The sequence below is a fragment of the Limanda limanda genome, chromosome 5, assembly GCF_963576545.1.
Source record: "Limanda limanda chromosome 5, fLimLim1.1, whole genome shotgun sequence".
NCBI lineage: Eukaryota > Metazoa > Chordata > Actinopteri > Pleuronectiformes > Pleuronectidae > Limanda > Limanda limanda.
The window spans coordinates 3,906,817-3,930,700 of NC_083640.1; the positions used below are offsets into that span (position 1 = coordinate 3,906,817).

The following is a 23,884-nucleotide window of genomic DNA, read 5'->3' on the forward strand; positions in this document are numbered from 1 at the left end:
ACACAATCTACAAAGACTGTATTTAAAGATGGACGACTCCCAAAACTGAAGCCAAAAGGGTCTCGATCGCCTCCTGGTGGCTGGCTGCAGTACAAGAGTACAAGTCATAAACTCCACCTCCTCCATGTTAGCAGACAGGACATGAACCAGATTTAAAAAAGATGGTTTTGGTCATTTTAGGAATTTCTCATCACACAGATTTTTGCAAAAGTGTCTGATGAGCTTCTGGATAGTGAGATTTGCCGGAGTCGTCCATCTTCATTTACAGTCTACGATCAAAGACTGTAAGAAAACATGAGAATAGACTGCGGCTCCACGTGACTAACTCACAGAGGAACCGCAGTTCACAGGATAACCACTGGGAGCTCGTGACACTGCGGAGGTGACGGGTAAACTCTGTAAACACTGTGGGAATAAATCAAGTGGAAAACAAATTGGCCAGTTTGTTACCACGTGTGAGAATAAACAGAGAAATCATCCATACGTCCCCTGATCGTCCGGTAGCTTCAGCTTCTACTTCACTTCCTCATTAATAGCAGTTGGGAATTGTTCTCCCCGTCTGTAGCTGTATATTAATATAGTTTCCATAACTCACACACTCACACACACAGCATTTTTCCACGGATGGTCTCTGACATACAGTCTAAAAAGATTCCGTTCTGCTTTTTAACTCCTTCGTCCATTTGGTGTAAATGAGATTAGAGTGTTAAGTTTTCTAGAATAAGGACAAAGTGCCAAAGAAAACTCAAACCTGAAATAAAAACAAATGATTGAAGAATGAAATGTGCCGTCACTGAAATTACTCATTTTACATTTAGGCCTAAATGTGTTTTAAGGGGAAGAAACACAAACAACTGTTTAGTTCCCACTTCCAGAATCCGTACTGGACAGTGATTCCGAGCAGCTTTTCAGTCTGTGGAGATTTAACACTGCTGAAGTCACAGAGTTAAAAATACAAAGAGGAAGAAAGGAAATGCAGGAGCCGCTCACAACTGGAAAAGAAACACAAACATTTAGCTTTCGGGACTCTGCATGTTGCTCAGAGGAACCGGGTTGTAACCAGATTTCTCCTCTAACCTGGATCTGGTTAAATTTGAGAAATTGGCTCATTTGAGTTACATGAACTCTCTTTCACACTTTCGACTTTTTAACAAAGGTAAATTGAAGCGTTAGCATGAAGCACCAGTCAGAACAAGGACCAGGGGACACATGGATGGTTTTGGCGTCTGTATCTAAAAACACTTTAAAGGTCAAATGAAACGATGGCGTGATCACAAGAATCAGGTGAAGACGCCACAAACAAGTTTCTAGAGAGATGTTTGGACTCTGAGCATCACAAACACGGCTGAACGGAGTGGAGGCAAGTGCTGCCGCGCATTTCACATAAAGTGCAAACTGACGAGGTCCGTCCCTTCGAGGCGTCCAGACCAGCTGGAGCTCCGGGGACGACCAGCGACGGAGAAAGACGGGACGATTCCCACGGGTCGTCCTCCGCCTTCTTCCTGCCGCTCGGGGTTTAGTGGCTCTCGATGACCACGGGCTCGTAGCCGCCGGCCGACACCCTGCAACGACACAACCAGGCACAACAATCAGTGTGTGTTCGCTCTGGGATTCAAGACGTGACTCCCACAGTTAACACAGATCTTCTTCTAACGTTTCATCCTGCAGCTTCAAACCTGTTCATTCTATTTTGTCTCTTTTGTTAAAGATTAAAAAGGTTTTACTCACTAACGCTGAGATATCTCGGTCTGACAAGATGTTGCTTTTCTGTGACAAACAAACAAATCCTACCCGGCTTTTTTTACAAGCTAACTATATGACGAATAAACATCTCAGACAAAAAGTCACTTTAATGTCTTTACAACCTTTTAGACATGAGATGAACTGTTTGCTGTTAATTGATGAATTAACTCTGACTTCTGCTAAATGAACTAAAGCACTAAACTGAATCGGTCCTGCAGCAAAACTCTTTTTGATTCATTCCAAATAATCTGATTTCCTGCAGAACAGATTTGTTGCTCTGTTTAAAATGAAAGATACGTGTAACTGGAACATATTGAAAATACAGTTTGTGCAAAGGGGAATTGGATTATTGAACAAAGAGCCACCATCCTCCACAAATGAGGAAGATGGTGGTTTCAAAGTTTCATGTCAGCTGACCAGTCTGCACTGCAGGTTTTCCTTCTCTAATCATCACCTTGTACCAGTTATTTCTGCCTCTTTGAGTAGTAAATGTTTCTCTGACTAAATCTCAATCTGTATCCAGTTAAAATGAAAGTGAGAAAAGAAGAAGAGAGAGCGACACGCAGACAGGAGGAAGTGATAAGAGACACAGGAAGTGATCAGAGACACAGGAAGTGGCGAGGAGCCGAGCGTCTCACCTGTTCCCGAGCCTGATGTTGCTGAGCGCCGTGGTTCCGTCTCGGTTCACGAACAGACGCAGGTTACTGTCTGAGAGAAAGAGAAACACAGGAGACACAGAAACCAGGTCAGCAGCCGCTCGACAGAAACCAGACGGCTTCAACACGCCGACAATAAAGAAGAAGACAGAACCCAGAGCGGAGAAAGTGGAGCTCGGTCCAAACATGGAGCAGAGTTCAGCACTTATTTGGATGTCAGTGCAATACGCTGACATCTCCAGCTTCACATGAACAGACTCACTATAAACAAACCGAGGCCGTGTCGAGCAGCGAGAGGCACCGCAGTGATATCACCTCTGCTGGTGTTTATCTGAATTAAGACTGCGTTTCCCATAAAGCCTCTTGAAACCACATCTCCCTCTGGCAGACGCTCTTCCCAGAAAATCCCTGTCAAACATTTTTCTTCTTCGACTCACAGAAAACAAACGAGGCCCAACGACAACACAACGCTTTCACCTTAAAGAAGCTGAACGGATTTCTGAATGGTTTAACAGCTTCTCAGAAACTTTCCACTTTACCTTCAGTGTTGTTGACATCTGCAAAGTTTTGGCTTTGGACGATTTTCTCCACAATGTCGTCAGCATCCATTCGAGTGTCATTGACCCAAGAAGGGTGAGTCTCCACCGAGTCCTGCTTCCTCCTGAGGTACAACAACAAGAAGAAAGAAGTTAGAGCAGATGTGTCGTTTTATTGGATTCTAAATGAAGATGAATATGAATCCCCACAGTCCCGTGTACCTGGAGGGCCGGTTGAGGGGTAGGAGGGGCCGCGGGGGTCGGGGGGGTCTCTCAGGACGTCCGGCGTCCCTGTCGCCCTCTGTGGGCGTGTCGGGGGTGAAGCCCAGGCACCCGGAGGTGCTGCTCCCGGTGGAGGTGTTCCTGCGATGGGTGAGGTCCGACAGGCTGGAGGAGCAGGAGTGCTCCGTGCTGTAGCCTGCAGGGATCAGCACAACACACGTGAGAGGACTGAACAGGTTGTGTGTTTGGTTGTGTTAGAATTTACAATGAACGACTTTGTGGAAGTATTGAATGAATGACCCTGTAATGTTGTCTTAATTTAGTGAGCCTCACTGACCTCTATCCCACTCTCTCTCAAGTCACCCTCTAACATGTTATTGTTTTTTTATTCGGATTGTTTTTATTCATTTATTTGTTTTTCTCTATTGATCTGTGATTATTGTCTACATGTTAGCACTATACCTCTCCCAAAATGTACAAAGTTACCCAATTTTGACAAAGGTTGAGAGCAGAAGAAAGAAAATTGCCCTTGGGCTGATGTAAGTTTTTGTAAACAACTGTCAAAAAAATAAAGAATATAAAAAAAAAAATTTAAAAAGAATTTACAATGAACAAACACAGAGAAAGTTAGAGGCTCCTGTAACAGAGACTTTCCAAACTTCTAAACTAGTATTTGGATTAAGAAATTACAAGATTCATAAGATTTAGTGTTACATTCTCAACTTTTCTGAAATATGAAATATAAGAACACATCACAAGAACGCTGGGACGGACCTGAGATCCGGCTCTGCTGGCTGGCGTAGCTGGAGTTACGGGAGTGACCCGACTGGAAGACTTCAGCAGAACCAGACTGATGATTCACCTCGGACTCATCGAGGAGACCTGGAGGCAGAGACACAAGGACAACACAGATGTTACCACTTGAGCTGAAACTTCCCACTTCTTCTACATATAGCAGAACAATAAGCGTTAGTTAGAGAGTTCGTGGGTTTCACTCAAGCCGATCGGTAAACGTAACCTCTCTCTCCTCGTTTCCAAGTTGGAACAAAAACAGGTTTTGTTTTAATTCAGCTCGTTTTCCATCCGAAGAACATTTTTTAAGAACTTCTCCCAGAACATTTTGGCTGAAGATGTGAAGCACATCTGGTTGAGAAGGTTGGACCCAGATCTGAAAGACTGGAGTCCAGATCCAGACAGATTTATCACATTTAAAATCGTACATAATGGTTCTAAAAACAGGTGAACTGATTTAAAACCACAGTTGACGTGAGGTTTATTAGTTCATATATCAATATTTAATCTGTCCTCCGTCTAAACTTCATCTGAAATCACTGTGAACCTCAAACTTTTACCGTATAAGGATTTTAATTTGGATTCGTTCACCTTCCATTGATTTGATTTGATTTTTGTTGATTCTGAACAGCAGCAAATTATATTTAAATCCTTTTGAATCGAAGCTGAAAGCTTAGGATTCAAATACTCTACATGTTTATACAGGATTTTTAATAAATTTTGATATCTACACTTTAAAATTACAAATTTTAGTCTTTTAGACACAAAAGACACAACACAGGCTTTGTCTTATTTTGGCTATGACGGATCTTCTGGCTCCCTGAGCATCTGGTTTGTTTCTCTTTTCTTTCTAGATAAAGAAATCAGTTGTTATTCAGTCAGTTTGGACCTAGATCCTAAACGTGACCTTCTATAAAATTACAATCCAGTCGTTCTACCTGAGCTGACGATGGAGGGTCGAGGCTTGGCCGAGCGGCCCAGTGAAACCCCCCCGGTGGGCCCAGGCTCGGCTGTTCCCTCCCCCTTGCAGTCCAGCTGCAGGGTGTGTTCTCGTCCTGAGATGGAAATGGACTTCGCTGTGCTGGGAGGCCTGCAGCGGGGGGGAAAAACACACACAACTTATCAGTATGGAACAGATTAAACGAAGCACAAAGCTGCGGCTCGGCTTCACTCGACCCACACAGGATAAGATTCATTTTTATCGAGTAAGAGTAAACAGAGTCGCTGCAGCAACGAAGGAGACGAGCACAAACATCAAACATGTTGAACAATCTGGTTAAAAGGTTGTAAATATACACAAAACACACAAAGGACACATGGCGCTTGGCATTTTACTGTTTCGTACAAATTTAACTTCTTAAAAACAGGGGAAGATAAATTGAGATTGATTATTTTAACAGTTTTTAAAATACATGCTGCTATGTCAACTATTACAAATATAATGAGCAGGAAATCTGTCGTTTATAAAGATGGGAATAATTATTTTGATCTTAGTTACAGGTTTAAAATCCAGATATTTTTTCTAATTGTTTAAACAATGAAAAACAAATGAGACGAAGCGATAAAGAAATAAAAGAGAAGGAAGAGAAAATAGCTTAACCCTGAAAACAACAACTCTGCTGGCCTGTATCAGAGATATTAGTTTCCATCTTCCTTTTTAAAATCAATCAAATCTAATTTGGTCTATTGACAGAAATAATCTTTCATCTTAGGCTATAGAGACATGAGAGATATGAAGCATTTGAAGAGTTTCAAGGACTTCAGAGCTCAAAGGGTTAAAAACCAAATCACAAATCCCTGTGACGCACAAACACACACACACAAAGTCCTGAGTCTAGATTTGAACTACTCACGTTTTAAAACACGGATCTCCAGACAGCAGGGTCATCCCGATGATCACCTGTAAGAAACAAAAAGTATAAATATATATATATTTAGAAGTGAACTATAAGGAGCGGCTCAGGTGCAGTTGAGGGTGAATTCAGACCCACATCAACCTTTCAACTCCTGTCGCCTCACATTCAATTTGTGCAGTGGAAGCAATCAATGAAAAGGTCACGTGTCAAAGGTCAAAGGTTCAGAGTTAATGGTCGAGCCGGCCTCAGGCTCTGGGACCCAGTGAATTTATCACACATTCAAATTCATGTTTATAACCACGAGGGTTTCATCCCTCCCCTCACTGCCCGGCTCCTTGCCTTCAGTATGGAGTTGTCCTGCCGGGTGTTCTTGGTGTCGTATCCCTCCAGCAGGCAGCAGCGCACCGTGGAGCCGGAGCCGGCGAACTCCGCCATGTTGAGGTCTGTGAAGCCCAGCTGAGGAAGAGGAAGAGGAAGAGGAAGATGGGACCTTTGAGTTAATTCTAGAGCCGCTGACGTGACGGCCTTTATCCCTGACTCGCTGTTTCTGCAACACCCTTCAATTAGCCCATGAGAAACATTCAGGTTCCTGAGGCTCTGAGCTTTTGAAGATTCAGTGAATGACAGAGAGCAGAAAACCACACGTCAGTCTGAACATCGAGCGTCAGAGGAAGATGTGAAACCTGTGTTTTTACAGTTTGAGGTTGAATAGACGATAAAGCAGAGCCTGTGTGGTGGTTTAGACACGGACACTTGGGACAAATTTGACTTCATAAAAACATGGGAAAGATAAATTGAGATTGATTATTTTTATTATTAAGTTTTTAAAGTTCAAATACACAAAGTCACATGCTGTTAGGTCAACTATTACAAATATGACGTGCAGGAAATCTGTCGTTTATAAAGATGGGAATAATTATTTTAATCTTAGTTACTGGTTTAAAGTCCAGATATTTCTTCTATGCATTGGTGCTGTCCAATGGGTGCAGGTTGCAGAAAGAGCAGGTTCCACCCCTGCTCCTCCAAATATGGTTACCTCCGGAGAGAATAACAAGATTGTGCGAAAAGGAAAGAACCTGATCGACTCTGGGCTGGTTCTGGATCAGGGGGCGGATCCAGGACTTTTTAAATCACCGTCTTTAACATTGAAATCTGGGGTCTTTTCAGCATCTTCACAGATTCCCTGGTAATAATGAATTGATCCTGATGAAAAAAGAAATCAGGCCCATTCTAGATGTGTAAGAGTGTGTGTGTGCTTTGGTGCAGCCTGGATGGATTTAAGGAAACAGGGTCTGTGATCTGCTGAGTCACTAATCTAACGTTGTGAGTTTAAATCACAGGTGTCATTATTCTTAGTATGTGACCCTTTCAGTACGTTTGTAAACCTCTGACCTGCTAAGTGTGAGTTTCTCCTCAGCCTCAGATAACAGATACGTGTCCGTCTGCAGGAGCTTTATCTCCACATCAGCTTTATTCTACTGCCTTTGTCTGTGTTGTTATTTTAAATTAAACCCGCATCTCTCAAGAGTAAGGTTCCCATTCTTCACCCTCCCAGGTTTCCCTTTCTTTAGGGCGCTCCTGTTTTCATAGGTGTGTATTTAAGGAAACCGACTTCTGAGGAGGGAAGCGGGGGGGTAAAATTAGCTGAAAGGAAATCTAAACAGAGAGCGGGTGAAAACAGAGGAAACGGTTCCTGTTGGGCAGCAGCGTTCCGAGGAGCCACAAAGGTTTTACCTCCATGATGAGTTTGACCTTCGAGTTTCATTCAGGAGACGTGACTCATCTGTTTTGCAGATTCCTGGCAAACGTGAAACACCGGTGAACAGGTTTAAGATTTGAGTTTGTGCCGGCCCTTACCTTCGTGTATGCTTTTCCTCCTTTGAGTTCCTGCAGGGAAAAAACAGGAAGACAGGAGTGAACCCAGTGATTCAACTGATCCAACTTTATATTAGAGAGGTTTCCAATTATAGGCCTCCAGCTTCAGGGTGGGAATTACAGACCGGGACCACGCTCATGGTTCCTGAGCACGACACCGAGGCAGCGCTCACACAGGAAGCTTCCGTGAGAAGCTCCAGGTGAACTCTGAGGTTCGTTCATGTGAAGGGGATCAAACTGATACCAAAATGACAGTTATGTTCTTCTAAGTTAGGCATAGAATTAATATTTTATACAAAAACCTTCCCAAAAGGTGAAATACAACTATGGTTAAAACATAATTTAAAAGGATTTAATATAGGTCCTGTTTACATGGTTAATACAGCCCTTAAAACAAGGGTTATATATAAGAAAGCCATCCAAAAAAATAGAGCTGCAATAAATAGCTTATTAATCTTCTCTTGGTCTTATATTATAGAACATTGAATATTTGTAGGGTTTTGGTCTAAACAGGCAGTGACACAAGAAATGTTCCAATACCAGCATCAGAAATTGCTCCAATACTGGGAGAGAAAATGTCAGTTCGACCTCAGCGAGTACCTGACTCTAAGTACTGAGCCCACACAATGTCTTTTAAGTACATTAATAATGCATAGTACATATTAATAACGACCCGATGGCATCTTCCCCTTGTTTTCTTGTCTCTAAAACAATGGACGAGTGGACTCTGATACATTCAGAACTGCTGATGGATGTGTTCCCACTCAGCAGACGTGTGGTTTTCTAATCACTGGGGTTAAATTCCCAGTCTGTGTGGGACAAGAGTATTGAGTAAGTTTATCTGCAGAAGTTTGGAATCGTACCTTCCTGACGGACACTCTGCACACAGACGGGTCCAGGACGCCCGTGTGCGGGTTGGCGCTCATCTTCGACACGAACGTGAATCTCTTCCTCCAGCGAACACAGTTTTCCTGAACCTCCTGTCTGTAAGAAAGAGGGAAAAAACAACACAAACACATGAATCTCTGCAATGAACAGTTTGTTATTCTGCTTTGAAACGTCTATTTCTGCAGATCCCTCATGTCTTAATGAGAATATGATTCCTCTGGTTCTAAGACATTAACTTGTGTTGCCTGTTCAGTTTTCCCCTCAACCCTTCTTGACTTTCAGGTCCAACCCAAACATTTTCAAGACTTGGCCACTTCTAATTTAGATTCGCTCCAGCCTCCCGACTTCAGGACAGCACGATTTTTCCAGTTATGTCATCTCTGTCTCACAGCCTCATGACCAGCGTGTCCACTGGGGTCACGTTCATCAGAGCAAACATGTTGTGAGCAAGTTTTTCCAAAACTAACTGGAGAACTCAGCTGATTCCCAGAGCTCCGGACTCACGTGGGAGTTTTTCTAGCAGGTAGATGAGGCAGTAATACTTTTCATCGTGTCAACTGGTTTGTCTCCGGGGAGTTTCCTCTCCTGCTTCGCTGAGGAGAGCAAACCTCTCGAGGAAACAAGTGCACAATGGTCCCCCAGCTTCTGGGAAAAACAGTGCAAGTATCAGTGGAAAAGCTTTAAGTGTCCATGCATCCTGGTTCACTGGTGGGAAAACAAGGGGTGTGTGTAAAAAAAAAAAAACTGAGCAGGTCACTGATCCGTTTGTCCCCGAAAACAAAAGCTGAGGAGAAAGGCAGCTCGACAAATTCCAGACGAAATGTCAGAGACGCTGCAGCAGCACGGGAAACAAGAATGTGGATTTGTGTTGTCGTGACTAAATAAATAAAGATCCCAAATTGCTTAATAACAAAAGAACATATGACGTCTGATATTTATAATGTTCCCAAAACACTTTCCCTTCTAAATCTGATTTCATGCAGCCACACAAGTCTATACAATAACACAACACTTGTTCAGAGCTGAAGAAACAGATCCAACAATCTGTTATTTAAATAATTAGAGTAGTTGTCTTGATCTAATTAGATATTTGGCTTCATCGCTGGGGTTCGAGCTGTGGGTTCAACTTAAAGATCTGGGATTTAGGAAACCGCAAAACAACCTTTTTGACATTTTAAATAATATTGTGTCTCAAATATTATGAGATGATAAAACTTCGGCCTCGCAGATTCACAAAAGAGCATAAACATAAGTGCACAGCCTTCAAATCTAAAAAGTACAAATCACGGCCTTGTTTTAAAGATATAAAAAAAGTCTATAAAACACTCGGACATGTTTATCCTTTGAGAAAACAACACGTTAGACTCGAGCAGTTGTGTATTTCCGTCGGTGCCGCAGCAGCTGACAGGGAGTGTTTCACTGGGTTATTTGAAGTTAATTATAAATTCCTCTGGTGCTAAAAACAGGGACACGTCCAAAAAAGAGACGTTGCAGTCGTACGATATAACGCTAGGTGCCAATTATAGACGGAACAGGAAATCTTCATTATTTCTTAAAATATGAGAATCCACACGGCTCTTTAAAACGTTTTGGTTGAGAAAATGACGGTGATTCAGTTAAATGCCGTCGGGTTGGAGAGAACCGCAGCTTGTGTAAATGTTCGGTCACGTGGGAACGTTTCTTCAGACGTGGATCAGCTGAGCCGGACGCCTCGTTCACCGGGTTTCACACAAATCACAGAGCTGCACGTCGGGCTCAGATAGAAACTCATCTATTCCTGTTTTCTTTGTTATGATTGTACGGCACTTCTTCTTCTTCTTCTTCTTCTTCTGTTTTGACTTCAACATTGTTCCTGCAGTAACCTCAATGCACACGAGGCAGCTCTCGGGGTTTTGGGTCTCGGTGCAGACGGTGCAAATGACCCGTGCACGACAACAGACACACAAAGACGCACACATTGTGAAGTACAGACTAGCAGCTGCTCCTCACACTCCCCTCCCCCCCTCTCATCTAACTCACCATCATCACCCTCTCTCTGTTGTGTGATTCTTCCCACTTCATTTCCTTCCTTCCTCCTCTTCCTCCCATCACCTCAATTCATTTTAAACACTTTTCTGGTAAAACACGTCGACGCTGAACGACTTCCAGTTGAGCTCTACTGATATTTACACATGTTACTATTAACATCCTGTGCATTTAAGGTATTTATTAAATATTTCCCATTGAGGAGACCTTTGTTTGTGTGTCAGCTGTTGTATTCAATGTAATTGAAGCTGGTTTCAGCTGATATATAACAAATATGGATAAGGTACAGGGTGTTTTTGTGCTGTTGTTTAGTTAAAGTGTCCAATTTGAAAAGTATTTGAAGGTCCTTATTATAATAAACTGCATTGTGTTGTTAATTTGAACATTTTAAGACTAATTGACAAACAACAAATGGCTGATTTATCGATCCCTGATGCAAACAAGCATTAGTTTCAACATTCCTCCTCCTAACCTCACAAGGCTTTGTTCTTTTTTCTATATTTAATCCAATACTAATCTGAAGTCATTCCTCTAACCCTAAAAAATCCTGTTTGGGGATTTAGAACAAGTTTCAAAACACAAAAAACACTGAGTCATGTTGTAACTATTCACATTTCTCGTGCCTGAACGGACACTTGGGTGTGAAAGGAGGTGAAATGTCCTCCTGCATCAATCCCTGGAAACAAGTGATGTTCTCAGAAGAGCGGAAACTCAAAAGCACGTGCAGACACACACTCTCTCTCCGCTCTTATCAGAACCCCCCCCCTCTGCACGCTCTCGGTTCTCCAGTGTGTAATGGCGAGCGTTCCCACACCACATTCCTCAGTCCAGATGGCTTTGTTCAGGCTCCATGGAAACCTCACCAGCGCTCTGCCAGCAGCTCAGAGGAGGAGGAGGAGACGCTCGTACCAACACTCTCCCTTTCAGCCTCGGACGTTTTTATAAGCCCCCGGACGCTTGGTTCCAATCTCACCTGCAACCTTTGCACCTCTTTTAATCCTCAGAGTTATTTCTTTCTGTGCAGGAGCCGGCTGGGGCGCCACACGTTACAGAAATCCTTCGGTACGGCTTTTATTTCGGGCTCTGTTCACACGTGTTATCAAAACAACTCTTTCCAGTGTGATCTGCTCCAGATTAAAACCCGGACACTGGATCAGGAAGCCTGCTCACCACTCGTACACCAGTCGTGTTTTGTCAGCTTACAGCCAGCGTCACAGAGAAGTTAGCACTCTTTTGTTAAAGCACAACTCTGATAGGAAAGGAAAGAGTAGAAGGTGCTCGGGCAGAGACTGCAGATTTAACAAGTGAGGCTGCTGTTGACACTGAAGACCAAGAACTGGATTGTTAAACAACATTAAAGAGGCAACACTATGTGGATCTAACATCTCATCCCCTAGTGGCGAGCTGCGGTATCGGCCATGAACCCTGTCTCCTCCATGTTAGCAGATGGGACATCATCCAAACACGCTGCGGCTCCACTCCATGATCACTACTGTTGACACTGAGGCCTAATAACTTGATTTTTAAAAGTGCAAGACGGCTGTATACCTGCACCCGGGATATTTTAGCTTCATTTATATATAATGGGAATAAGTGAGAAGTGTCGTCCATCTGTATTTGGAGTTCAGAGTCTCTGGGAAACTTGGATCTATCGATCACTGCTTGCTTTCAAAATACTTTCTCTGAATTCTTTCTAGTTTGCACAACATTTGGGATTTGGGGAGTTTAATGCTGTGTTAAGACTTCACTTGCACAAGCAGCACTTCTGCAGCAGACTCTCAGAGACAGAGGACTGAACTCCGACATGAGGAAAAAAACAACACAAAGAGCGTGATTGTGTGTGTGTGTGTGTCCTCTTCCCTGTCCTGCAGCCACTGCTTTCATCACACTGTACAGTTGAACAAAATGAGAAACTGCTGCATGCAACAAACAAACATTTCCAACCCGATGACAGCAACAGTCAAATCGGATTTATTCCCCCCCCCCCCCCACCGGGCCATAGCAGCTCAACTGTTAAATGTTCTTTTAAAAACAAAATCAGCTGTGTCGAAAAACAATCCCCAATCGAGAGGACGTCCAAAAATGATCTCAGTCTCAGAACCTCAAACTGAAAACACACATCAGAGAGAAAAGTCTGCAGCGAGGCCGACTTCTCCCCCGAAGCTTTACGAGTTAATGTAATCACGCTACAAAAATAGAACAAGCACAAATTCCTGCATCATGAGCAATTACACGCAAATTAAAGAAACAGGGACGAGATTCAAAGGCCGTTCCAGCAAATATGTGACGGAACTGAATCTTCAGAGAGAGTTGAGGAAGAGAGGATTTATTAGCAAATACAGAGGAGAGGGGGAAGAGAAGAGATGGCGTTCTTCTTCAGATTATTATTTGTGGAGATACAGTAGGGAAACGAGAGGGAATGAAATGCAACAACGACTGCCCAACTGAAAGTGAAGGTTTTACGGCTCTCAACTAAATCCCTCGGCCAACGATGGCGTTGCCAGGTTTGACTTGAAGACGTATCCTAACAGAGCCTGGAGCAGGGGTGGAGAGCTGGTTTCAAATCATATCAGTTCTCATAACATCGCAGGATAAAAATGCAGCCTTTAGGGGGCTCAATTTCTAGAACATCAGTTAAATGAAATAGCACCTGAACCTCTCAGCTCATGTAGCATCTTTGCCTCCAAACCTTTCGTAGATTGAAACGTCCGACAGCGACTCAAACATCTATTTTTACCTGCCTCAGTGCATTTTAACTTCTTGTTACAGGATTTATTTTTATCTTCCCTTTGTGCTAATCGACAATTCTGAGCTGTTAAAAGCAAGTAAATCTCAAAGAGTGAATTCTCTAAGAGTCAGTTTCAGAGATCTGCGAGTTCTCCCTCCGAGCCGCCCATAAAGTTTAGACTTCTGGAATAGAGTCAAACTGTTTTGTAGGTGGAAACGCCCCGATGTTGGTAGCTTGAAGTCCAACACGCCGCTGATATGAAATCTGACCTCCGTGGTTAAAAGGACAGTTTAAGTAGAAAAGGACGTTCCAACAAAGCCACCACAACAAAGATATGAAGCACTTATGGAAGAATAAGTTTTCGCTTTTTATCATTCCTCCGGGGAATAGAAAACCATTGCTTCTGACTCTCTCCCATTTCTCCTCCAGCTGCTCAAAGTTACAGGAAATGGAATCAGATTTGTTTTGATTTTCTTCCTGCAGCCAAAAGAATAATCTTCAATCTGGCCTCAAAATGATGAGTTTAACAAAAGTCAGTGACGAGCCCGAGCCGAGTCCGAGCTGCTCTGTAGCCGAGCTGATTCTTACGAAGGGAAACTGAAGCTACACGAAGCAAACACGACAAAATAAACTCCTGCTGCAGGATTCAGACTAAAGAAGAAGAACCGCAGTTGTGTCTCATCCCTCAGCTGAAAGTGTAAATAAGAAGGCCCTGATTCGAGCTATCCCCCCCGACTGCACCCCCCACCATGTGATGACTGAACATGTCAGCAATGCAGCAGTAAGGGATCCTTATCTCCCATCCTGGCTGCGTGGCTCCTGGCCCCCCCCCCCCCCCCCCCCGGTCACAGCAGGAACACAAACAGCAGGCCTGGCCGGGTCGGGTCGAATCAAGGGCTCAGATAAACCAGCCCGAGAGCAGAGTGCTGAGGAAGCAAACAGCCCCCCCCCCCCCGCCCTCTGCAGAGGGGGGAGGGTGACGTCAGGACGCACCAGTCAGCAGCAGGAGGGGCGAGGGGTCACGAGGATGTTCCCGTCCGCAAAGAGGTCACAGGGTCGATCCTCGCCATCAGCAATGACCTTAAAACAACCGCGTGTTCCATCCTCCGCTCTGCGTTCATCAACTTCACCGTAAATGTGCCGCACGGATCAGAAAACGCTTCAAAGTGTTCCAGTTTCCATCAAAACAAACAACATGTTGTGTAACTAATATGGAATACGTTGTTTTGAACCAACAATTTCACACATTTGAAGTCGGTGAAATCGGTGTAGCCGTGACGACTGTGATGTGATGTCGGCGGCGGCGGCACAAGAGGAGCTTTGTCAAGTCAAAATAACGCTGACTATCTCACAGTGATGTCACCACAGTTATCTCCGGCCGGGCTCAGAGAAGAACAAGGTTAACACAACACTCTTCCTTCACAGGGAGGATCGTTGTGTCCTAATCTGTCGTTTCTTCTGCTGTTGAGGTCAGAGGTTGTTAAATACATTATCTTCTGTTTTATGGTGCAAGGACCAATGCAAGGTCCATGCGAGTGAAAACGAAGGAGTCAGCGTGACAGTTTTCATCGGTTTACGATGACTGAGGCGGGATCAACAACAGGAAGTGGGACATTTTATCTGTTAAACATTTAATCACAGGATTTAATTTTATCTTCACTTTGTGCGAAAGGAAAACTCAAGACCGATAAAACACAGGAGCTCGGCCTCAGAGAGAGAGAGAAGCTCTGACTCCGAGTTCCAACGAAACAAGGGAGTTCATTTCAAAATCACCTGGCCCGATACCAGAGGAATAACCCCCCCCCCCCCCCCCACAGCCCATCCACATCCCAGCAGAACGCTGAAGGGGGGGGGGGGTGAAGTGAGAGGAAAACAGGAAACAGCTGTTGAGAATCCGCTCGTCCCGGTCGATTTCTGACTCTCCCTCCACAACGAGGTCCCTCCTCTCTGGACTTCCTCCTTCCTCCTTCCTCCTTCCTCCTTCCTCCTTCCTCCTTCCTCCTTCCTTCACTTGGCTCTATCCTCCTTCCCTCTCCTGATCCTAAGAGCTCTGACCAGGTGAAAGGAAAGTGACAGCTCTCGCTCAAAAACAACAATTAAATGAATTCCATTGGTTTGGAAAACTGTCAAATCAGAGATGGTTTCCATGTTGACAGGAAACGTGGGAAAAGATCATCAGGGAAAGATGAGGAGGCCGAGTCGGCGTCTCAGCCAGTCCGCAACCAGGTTGCACTTCCATGATTCTAATTGGAGAATTGCTGGTAGATGCGATGGGAAGTTCCTACAGACGAGCGGCGGCTGATTGGCATTTTTCTTCATGTGATATTGTATAATTTTAAACTTTTGAGTTCAAGATACAAAAAATTGAAGGTTAACGATAAATTATAAAAAGGTAAAAAAAACGTTAAAAAGGCAACAAAAGTGGGTTGTTGTAAAATGACTGAAAATATAAACCGACAAAAGTTAAGATATAAATCAATTAATTTGTTTGTAAATAAACTGTTTAAATGTAGTGGGGAAAACATTAAAATAATATTTTTCTCCAACCTTTCCCACATTTGAGATTTTTTGAATAAGAAGCAGAAAACCACTTACTGTTTTAATGTGTAAAATGTAAATAAATGCACGACCTGAGCTCGGTGGAGATAAAGTTTGAGAGAAAAGACGTGATGAGTCCGATCCTGTTTGTTATCTTCAGAATCCACAACAGATCAAAACAAGTTCTATGTGGTGAACTCAAAACCCGGAGTTATGCTTTTTGCAGCTGTGACGTTCACTCTCTCATCTGCTCCCTGCAACATGTCTGCAAGCGTGCCAGCTGCAGACATGTGGAACATGTGAAGCTCCTGATGTGACGCACACTGGGCAGAACACGCCGTTCATTTCAGCCCTCAAGAGTCAATCAGGTCCCAGAAGGGGGTTCCCTGTAACAACCAAGTTCCTGCTAGAGAGAGAAAACCACCATCTTCATCATCATCATCTCCAGCATGAGTCATGACTCTTGTTGAATAGTACAAAGAAGAAGAGGGATCACCAAAAAGTTTGAACAAGGCCGTTTACAACCACTCGACCCAGTGAGGTGCTGCTGCCGCCTGAGAACAGACGCTCAGGAAGCAGCTCGGCCAACTCCACCCGAGAGTTCCTGGTTCTCCTGAGAGTCCAGAGACCTGCGTCCGGAACTTGTCTACTGGGAAGCTCTGACACCAGCTCTGTTTGAAAACACAACACCAAACAGTCGCACACAAATAATGAATTCAAGAACAAAAGTACCAAATAAAGGAGATCTACTCGTCAAAAATGCTTTTAGCCACATTAACCTTCTGAAACGTAACGCCCTGCAAACGCCCTGAGCTGACAGCCGATAAATCAACAAATTGGTTAGTTGGTAAAGTAAATTAATTATCAACAATAATGTCAAATATAATTTCTTTGCATGGTTACTTATTGTAATTAATTAAATAGATAATAATGACAGTAAAGTTAGTCGATGAAGACAATCCTTTTTTTATCCATGACACATTACACTTTAAATCTGCACATGTGTGTTGGGGTGTGTGTTTAAAGCTTCTTTGTAAATGTGTGAAAGTCGGGTGTGTGCATGTGTGTGTGTGTTGCTGCACCGCCAACGTTAAATCATCATCAGAGCAGGAAATTAACACAATCTGTCCACGTTGCCACATCAGAGCTGCTCGCTGCATGTTCCACTCAGACTTTCACCTCTGCCTCTCTGAACCCGAGCACCTCGTCCTCTCAGCCGCTCGCAGCTCCAACATTCCTGCTTTTTTTTTGCTGGGCTTTATAATAAATACAGAAATCCTCTTTCCCCCCCCCCCCCTTGGCAGTCAGGTTGTAGTGGTTGTGTCTTCACTCTTTTCACAACTGGCCTTCGTGCAGTGGTGTGGAAATGTCCGGAGGAGTATGTGGATAAGAAATGATCTGTAAATGTAAACGTGAAACTAAAAACAAGACATTGCTGATAAAAGGCGGAAAATCATGCTGCAGTGAAAATGTTTCTCTGCCAAAATCAGGACAGAGACCATCTGGAGTCCGAGTGAAAAACACATCAGCAGATCCGACTGCATGGAGGCAGTGGGTGTTTCCCAATGTCCGTATCGCTTCGGATACTTTACACGGATGTTCTGTTACTAAAGATAAATGTGCTGTGAAGAAAGAAGTCTGAAAAGGATCTTTTTTTCAGATCTGTGCTCCATGAAGACGGAACAGCTGCAGCCAAGTTTACTTAAGTGTCCGAGTGATTTGGTTCAATTTAGTTTCTTACGCTGATCAAAGAAAAACAGATCAAAAACACGCCTTGAGGAGACAACACACACGCACACACGCACACACACACACACACACACACACACACACACACACACAGCGTGCACATGGACTTGTAGAAGAGATAAAGGGTTCAAGCTCAGGAACACATCATGGAGTTGCATCTTTTGAAGGACTCGATGTACTATATAGATCGTGAAGGCTGAACTGGGATGAGACCATCTGCTCCACAGAGAAGATCTATCTGCCTCACCAGCTTGTGCTTTACCATCGGCTTCTATCTAGCTTGTTAGCTTCACAGCTGGGATAGTTTGGCCCAAGAAGGTTGAACTTTTCATTGAGTAATAGAAGCAGCAGTTGGCTGCCGCATTTAAAGAAGCTTTTGAGCTTATCTCTGCAACACAAGTTAAGCTACCACAGCTTCCTAAAATATGCATGACTTGAGTAAAAAACAGATACATAGATATACAGATCTATATAACAGATACCATGAGCCTCTATGAGTCATTAGATCATCCTCTCTCTCATGGAGCTGATTAGGATTTGATGAGAAGTTGCTCCAAAGATCTACGAACTGTGTCGGGAGCCGGTCGACAGAGAGACGACTCAACAACTAACTTATTAAACCGTCTGTGAACTAACCGCTCTGCAGGGTCTGAAAAGCTTTGGGACGTGATGTGAACCGACCCGGAGCCTCAGAGGCACCAGCACAAAAAACACACTGTCAAACTGAAGTGGAATCATTCTGCTAGAAACACAAAAATGCCTAATGACTAGAAAAGCCTCAGCGGGCGAGACACAACAAACGCTGTGAGCAATTACATCCCAAACACGTGGAACCAATCCAAAGTGGTTCAGAGGGTTTCAAACAACTTCTGAAGTTCTCAACCGTTAAACGCAACGAGCAACAGTTAATATCCAATTAACAAGAGTGAGTTAGTAATTAAAATACTTTTTTATTTTTTAAAAGGATGTAAAACAACAGCACAGCTTGATGTTATATCACTACAACTGTAAAAAAAAAAAAAAAAACACAAGTTCATCCACAGGGACCGAGAACAAAAGGTCTTCTGTCTCCGTGGCGACAGCGGCCATGAAGTCTGTTACATCATCAAAGACCAGACAGCTGTGTCTAAACCAGGGTCGTCTATTTACATCGGTCGTCAATATATTTGTCCTCAAGTCTGATTAAGTGCAAATCTGTTCCTTTACATGAATGAGAAGACAAACAGCAGAGAATCAGCCCGATGAGAACTTCTGATTTCTGACTCAAGGACTTTACTGTGTTGTTGAACTTTCTGCTGACCTTAGTTCACGTCCTGATATAACAGCATTGATCCTCGAGGGTGCAAACAACTGACACACAGAAGAAATATAGGACGTGCAACCCGGCGAAACCCAGTTAAACACATCACTTCCCAAAACAACACGGATGTCTCTCCCCAGCGCTGTGAGTTCACACAACATCTGCCACATTGGACGTGAAACCATGTGTTCCAGATGTTTCTACTGAGCCGCCGTCACGTCGATGTCCTGCAGATTTCACAGAGGTCAGACGATCGCGGTCAGTGAGTTGGACGGTCACATTGGCAGCATGTGATGTCGACCACAACACGACCAGGCCACACAAAGACCGGGTCTGTCAGATCTGTGCCACAACTCCATCTGGGTGCTGGAGCCTCCCCGTGCCATCGCCTCCTCCTCTGAGAGTTCCTTGTTCTCCGTCACAGAGATGATAACTGCGATGGGGGGGGGGGTGGATGTGTTACATAACCCCCCCGGGAGAGCAGGATGACCCCTGAGAGAGACGAGCGTCGCTTAGGACAGGACCTCAGACGCAGGGAGGAGGAGGAATCAGTTTGTTGTTCCTCAGCTGATCTGAGATTTGGGTGTTTTTATGAGGCTGTGTTTCTCTGGATCGTGTCCTGAACCAAACCCAGAGATCCACATAGTTGTTACATCTGGACGCAACAAAGGGTCAAACCGAGAAACTTTAAACCAATGAGCTCATGCAGGGAAATATTTCACAAGAGGAAACTGCCGGATGTTGGTCGTGAGTTCTGGGGATTCACGATGAGCTCTTGGTTTCTTATCTTTATTTTAACTCGGGAAAACATTGAGGTGGAGACAGAAAACAAACTAAATGTTCCAGGACAACAAGAGAACACAAATAAGAAAACAGTCAAATCCCAAATCTCTGCCTCACTCAAGTATTTGTGCGACTAAAACTCTGATCTTCTCTTTCATAAGTGAGATGAAAGAGAAGAGATGATCCTGATCTGTGTTTTGCTTTCCCTTCTACCAGACTCCATCACGATGCTGCGTGAGAGCAGAGAGGTGGAGCTGGATCTGCGTTCACTGAGGAAAAACATTCTCCCACGTACGCAGTCTCTCAGCCTCAGGGATTTAAAGTTTAACAGACCCACACAAACTGGGTGTGGACGAGACTCAATGAAAAGAAAAAGGGAAAGCAAGCATGTTTAACTCCACACAAACAAACACACACACACACAGTCGGAAGTGGAGCGTCTTTTCTAAGCCGTGGACATCAGGTCTGTGCTGAACGATTCTCTGACAGTTTAAAGCCTCAAGCTGCTTTAGAGGCTGTAAAGCAAAGAGTGTGAAGAGGAGACGGAGAACTAGAATAAAAAGAAACCCCGCGATGAAGCCGTTTCAGACATTATCCTGAAAGTTTCCAGAGGGGCTGAGATGTTCTGTTACCATTTTCCTCCTTTCCCGAATCTGATATCTGAACTCAGCGAGCGAGCGATGATGTTTTTTAACACGCGACGAACGTGAAATCAGAAGATTACAAATATCTCAGGATGGAAAAAGCTGAGTCACAGACGTAGAAGACACAAGATTCGAGAGCTTTTGACACAAACGGATCCAGGTCATGTTTTCAGCCTGGAGATTCCTTCAGCAGCTGTTAGTTCACAGGTGTAAAGAGGTCACGGAGGTCACACAAACGCCAGATGTTCAGTGTCCCGGCTTTAACCTTTTAACCAAAGACGTAAACCTCTGGAACTGACATCTGAAGTCACTTTTTCAAGGATGTGTAATCTCATCCGCTGAATCAGAGACAAGGAAGGGAGAGGAGATGAAAGTGGCCGATGTTATCGAGGTCAAAGGAGGAGAAGAAACGTCCAGGAAACAAACAAGAGTCGTCAGAGTTCCTCACATCCGAGTTTTAGAGTCGACAGAGATCAAATCCCCAGTGAGAGCTGGTTTCAGAGACGTGGTCGTGTTTTGGTCTGCTGGTCGTGCGGAGGCGACAGATCAGATACACACTGAAGCCACTTAACATGGCAACACCCAGCGTTTAAATCTGACTCAGGAACAGTCTGAGCTGTGAAGAGCGAGAACCCAGAGAAACTTTACAGCAAAGATGAAAAGCTGAAGTCTTTTAGTTCTTTATAAAACCAAAGACCTCCACAACACAATGGGGTTTTCTTTGCATTTTTAGTTTTATAATTATTAAGTTTATGATTAAACTGTAAAATATAAAGCCTCAATTACATTTCTTGCTCACAAGGGTTTGATAACATCTTTTAAAGTATATCTGCTGCATTATTATGTCAAAAACTCCATCTGTCAATCACAGAATCACCTCAGGATCCTCTTTTAATTAAAAGGTTTTTTAACTTCTAACTTTTGTCTGATTTATCGCTGTATTTTAATGTTTATATTATCATATTGCTTTTAATTAGGTGATTGCTTTATTGCTTTATTTCACCCATTGTCTTGCATGAACTTGTTTCCGTTTGTAGTCTCTTTGTGTGTTTCTTGTTGTCATGTCTTCGAAGCCCTTTGAAATTGCTGTGAATGTTAAATTAAAAAGTGTATTATTCTATATCTTCCAGCCTCTTACTTTATGAATCAACCATAACTGCATCGCTAATCTGTCAACGATGCCCAAAAAAAAATGATTTAAGTCTATTTTAGATCTTTATAATATTAAAAAGGGAGATGAAACAAATGAAAACATAGGATATCACTATATATGAAACCAGACAGATGAGAGACGACTTTTAAACTCTATTAAGTCCAATAAAATGTCAATAAATTCAACATTCATCTCCTGTAAAGTCCTGGGTGGACTTTCCAGGAGGAGTGGTGATCAATGCACGGACTACGGGACTCGAACCCGGTTTTTCCCGGTGGGTTCTGACCAGTGGTGTATAAAGTACTTGAAAGCCATACTTGAGTAAAAGTACAGATATCTTACCTGAAAGTGACTTCGGTAAAAGTAGAAGTCACCCGTCAGAAAATGACTGGAGTTAAAGTCTTAAAGTAGCTCATATTAAAAGTACTTAAGTATCAAAAGTATCTGGTGTTGAAATGTACTTAAGTATCAAAAGTAAAAGTACAAGTACCAAAATTAAAAATGCAAAGTGCTTTTTATAGTAGGCCTATACAGACACAAAACAACCCAAAATGTTTCTCCTCAAGATTTATCTCAACTGACTGAAAAATTTTAACAACAATATGAATATAATGTATATAATGTAAAAAATGTTAACCCTAGATGAGAGAGAGAGAGAGAGAGAGAGAGAGAGAGAGAGAGAGAGAGAACCAACCTCTGCTGCTCAAGTAACGAGCCAGTTTGAGAATGTAAGAAGTAGAAAGTACTAGTGGTGAGGGAAAAAATCGATTCTGTTCAGTATCGTGATATTTTGCGCCCGCGATACTATCGATACTGTAGCACAAAGTTGTTGTTTTTTCACTTCAGTTAATGTGTAGAAGACAATGTATGTTTTATGAGCAGTCTTATTTTCCTAATTTTTTGTAATGCCTTTGAATAACATGGGGGACATGAATCACAATATATCGCAGAATCGCAATACTTGCAGTATCGCAACATATCGCAGAATCGAAACGCAATACTTGCAGTATCGCAATATATTGCAGAATCGCAATACTATTGAATCGTAGCCCAAATATCGCAATACTATTGAATCGTCACATTTTTGCCAATTCCCACCCCTAGAAAGTACACATATTTTTGTTCAAATGTAACGAGTAAAAGTAAAAAGTCGTCAGGAAAAGAAATACTCAAGTAACGTACAGATATGTGAAAAATCTACTTAAGTACAGAAACAAAGTATTTCTACCTCGTTACTTCCCAACACTGGTTCCGACCCGGTTTACCTGGAGGAGGTGGCGGAGAAGTCTCCCTCCAGCAGCCGCAGTTTGCAGAAGAGGACCCCGTTGACGAAGGGCACCGCGGTCAGCTGCTCCAGAGTCACATGCGTCTGGAACTTAAACTTCTTCTTCTTCACGAAAAACGCCATGACGAGCTTCTCGGGATTCGAACCCACAACCGGCGACTGGTCCAAAAGGTCCGCGGCTCCTGCTGATGGTTTGTTTGGCTTCACTTTGTGTTTTCAAGCGATGATTCTCCGGAGCAGAAATCTGGAAGAAGGAGGAGGAGGAGAAGGAGGAGGAGAAACCACGTGTTTAAGGAGGAGAAATGATGAAGACGGGCGGTTTGAAGGTGATGAAGAAACGAACCTGCAGACATGTCTGGTCCCGGGAGTTTCCTCAACACAACACAACACAACACAACGCCAGCCTGAAAGAGACGCTGCATGTCTTTCTGCTCGTTTCTCCACCGAGGGGAGGAACTTCACTGTGACACAGACCCACTTCCGGCTGGTATCAGAATAAAATATATCTAACATCGGCTTTCTCACACATGCTCGATTTCCTTCATTGTTTTCTGTTTTTCAATGTTTAGTCTTTTACTTGTTTTGTTTATCATTTTATTTAATTTATTGTCTTGATTTGAGATGTTTTACTATATTACTTGCTGTCTTTTGTTTTTAGAAGGATAATGTTTTATTTCGCCTCTTTGTAATGCTGTTTTAAAAGCTGCATAATAATTATACAAAAAATTATCATTATTATTATATGTATTAATATAGTTGTTGTTGTTGTAATTATTGTTGGATTCATTTGAAAAATTTAAATCACTTGACAATCATGGTTTAATGTTGAGTGATCTTACTTTGAAAGGGAGAGTTGTCCACCATCCGGTCAGTTACTGTCTCACCCTCGTTGACTTGACACCCTTTGGCCTCAGAGGTGAAGCAGCGACACCGTGTGGTCATACATGTTACATGTACCTCTACACATTAAAATAGAAATACACACAATGAGTTACAAATATGATTTTTTTTTTGTAATATTTTCAATGGAGAATAAACTAACCAGACTTTAAAGTGCTGGAGGCTCGTTTTCAGTTCAGATGCCTCAGTTTGTTTTCATTTTACAAACTCA

General features: G+C 43.1%; 1 protein-coding gene across 1 annotated transcript; it reads right to left on the minus strand.

Annotated features, from left to right (window-relative positions):
• Positions 1–707: 707 nt before the first annotated feature.
• LOC133001835 (early estrogen-induced gene 1 protein-like) lies at positions 708–23,166 on the minus strand. Its single transcript, XM_061071534.1, has 12 exons — positions 23,117–23,166; positions 22,754–23,017; positions 8,544–8,664; positions 7,663–7,692; positions 6,145–6,261; positions 5,803–5,849; positions 4,888–5,039; positions 3,932–4,039; positions 3,158–3,353; positions 2,939–3,060; positions 2,382–2,451; positions 708–1,562 (listed from the first exon to the last, which is right to left on the minus strand). Exons 2-12 carry the CDS (start codon positions 22,894–22,896, stop codon positions 1,517–1,519), a joined length of 1,152 nt encoding a protein of 383 aa, XP_060927517.1. The 5' UTR covers positions 22,897–23,017; positions 23,117–23,166; the 3' UTR covers positions 708–1,516.
• Positions 23,167–23,884: the final 718 nt, after the last annotated feature.

What these genes read in the sequence shown, in the direction of transcription:
- LOC133001835 (XM_061071534.1), bottom strand. Translation starts at nt 22,896, where the DNA reads ATGGCGTTTTTCGTGAAGAAGAAGAAGTTTAAGTTCCAGACGCATGTG. An exon ending in TTCTCCGCCACCTCCTCCAG is followed by an intron (nt 8,665 to 22,753) that starts GTAAACCGGGTC and finishes TCTTTCTTACAG; the next exon opens with ACAGGAGGTTCAGGAAAACT. An exon ending in GAGGAAAAGCATACACGAAG is followed by an intron (nt 6,262 to 7,662) that starts GTAAGGGCCGGC and finishes CCTCTTCCTCAG; the next exon opens with CTGGGCTTCACAGACCTCAA.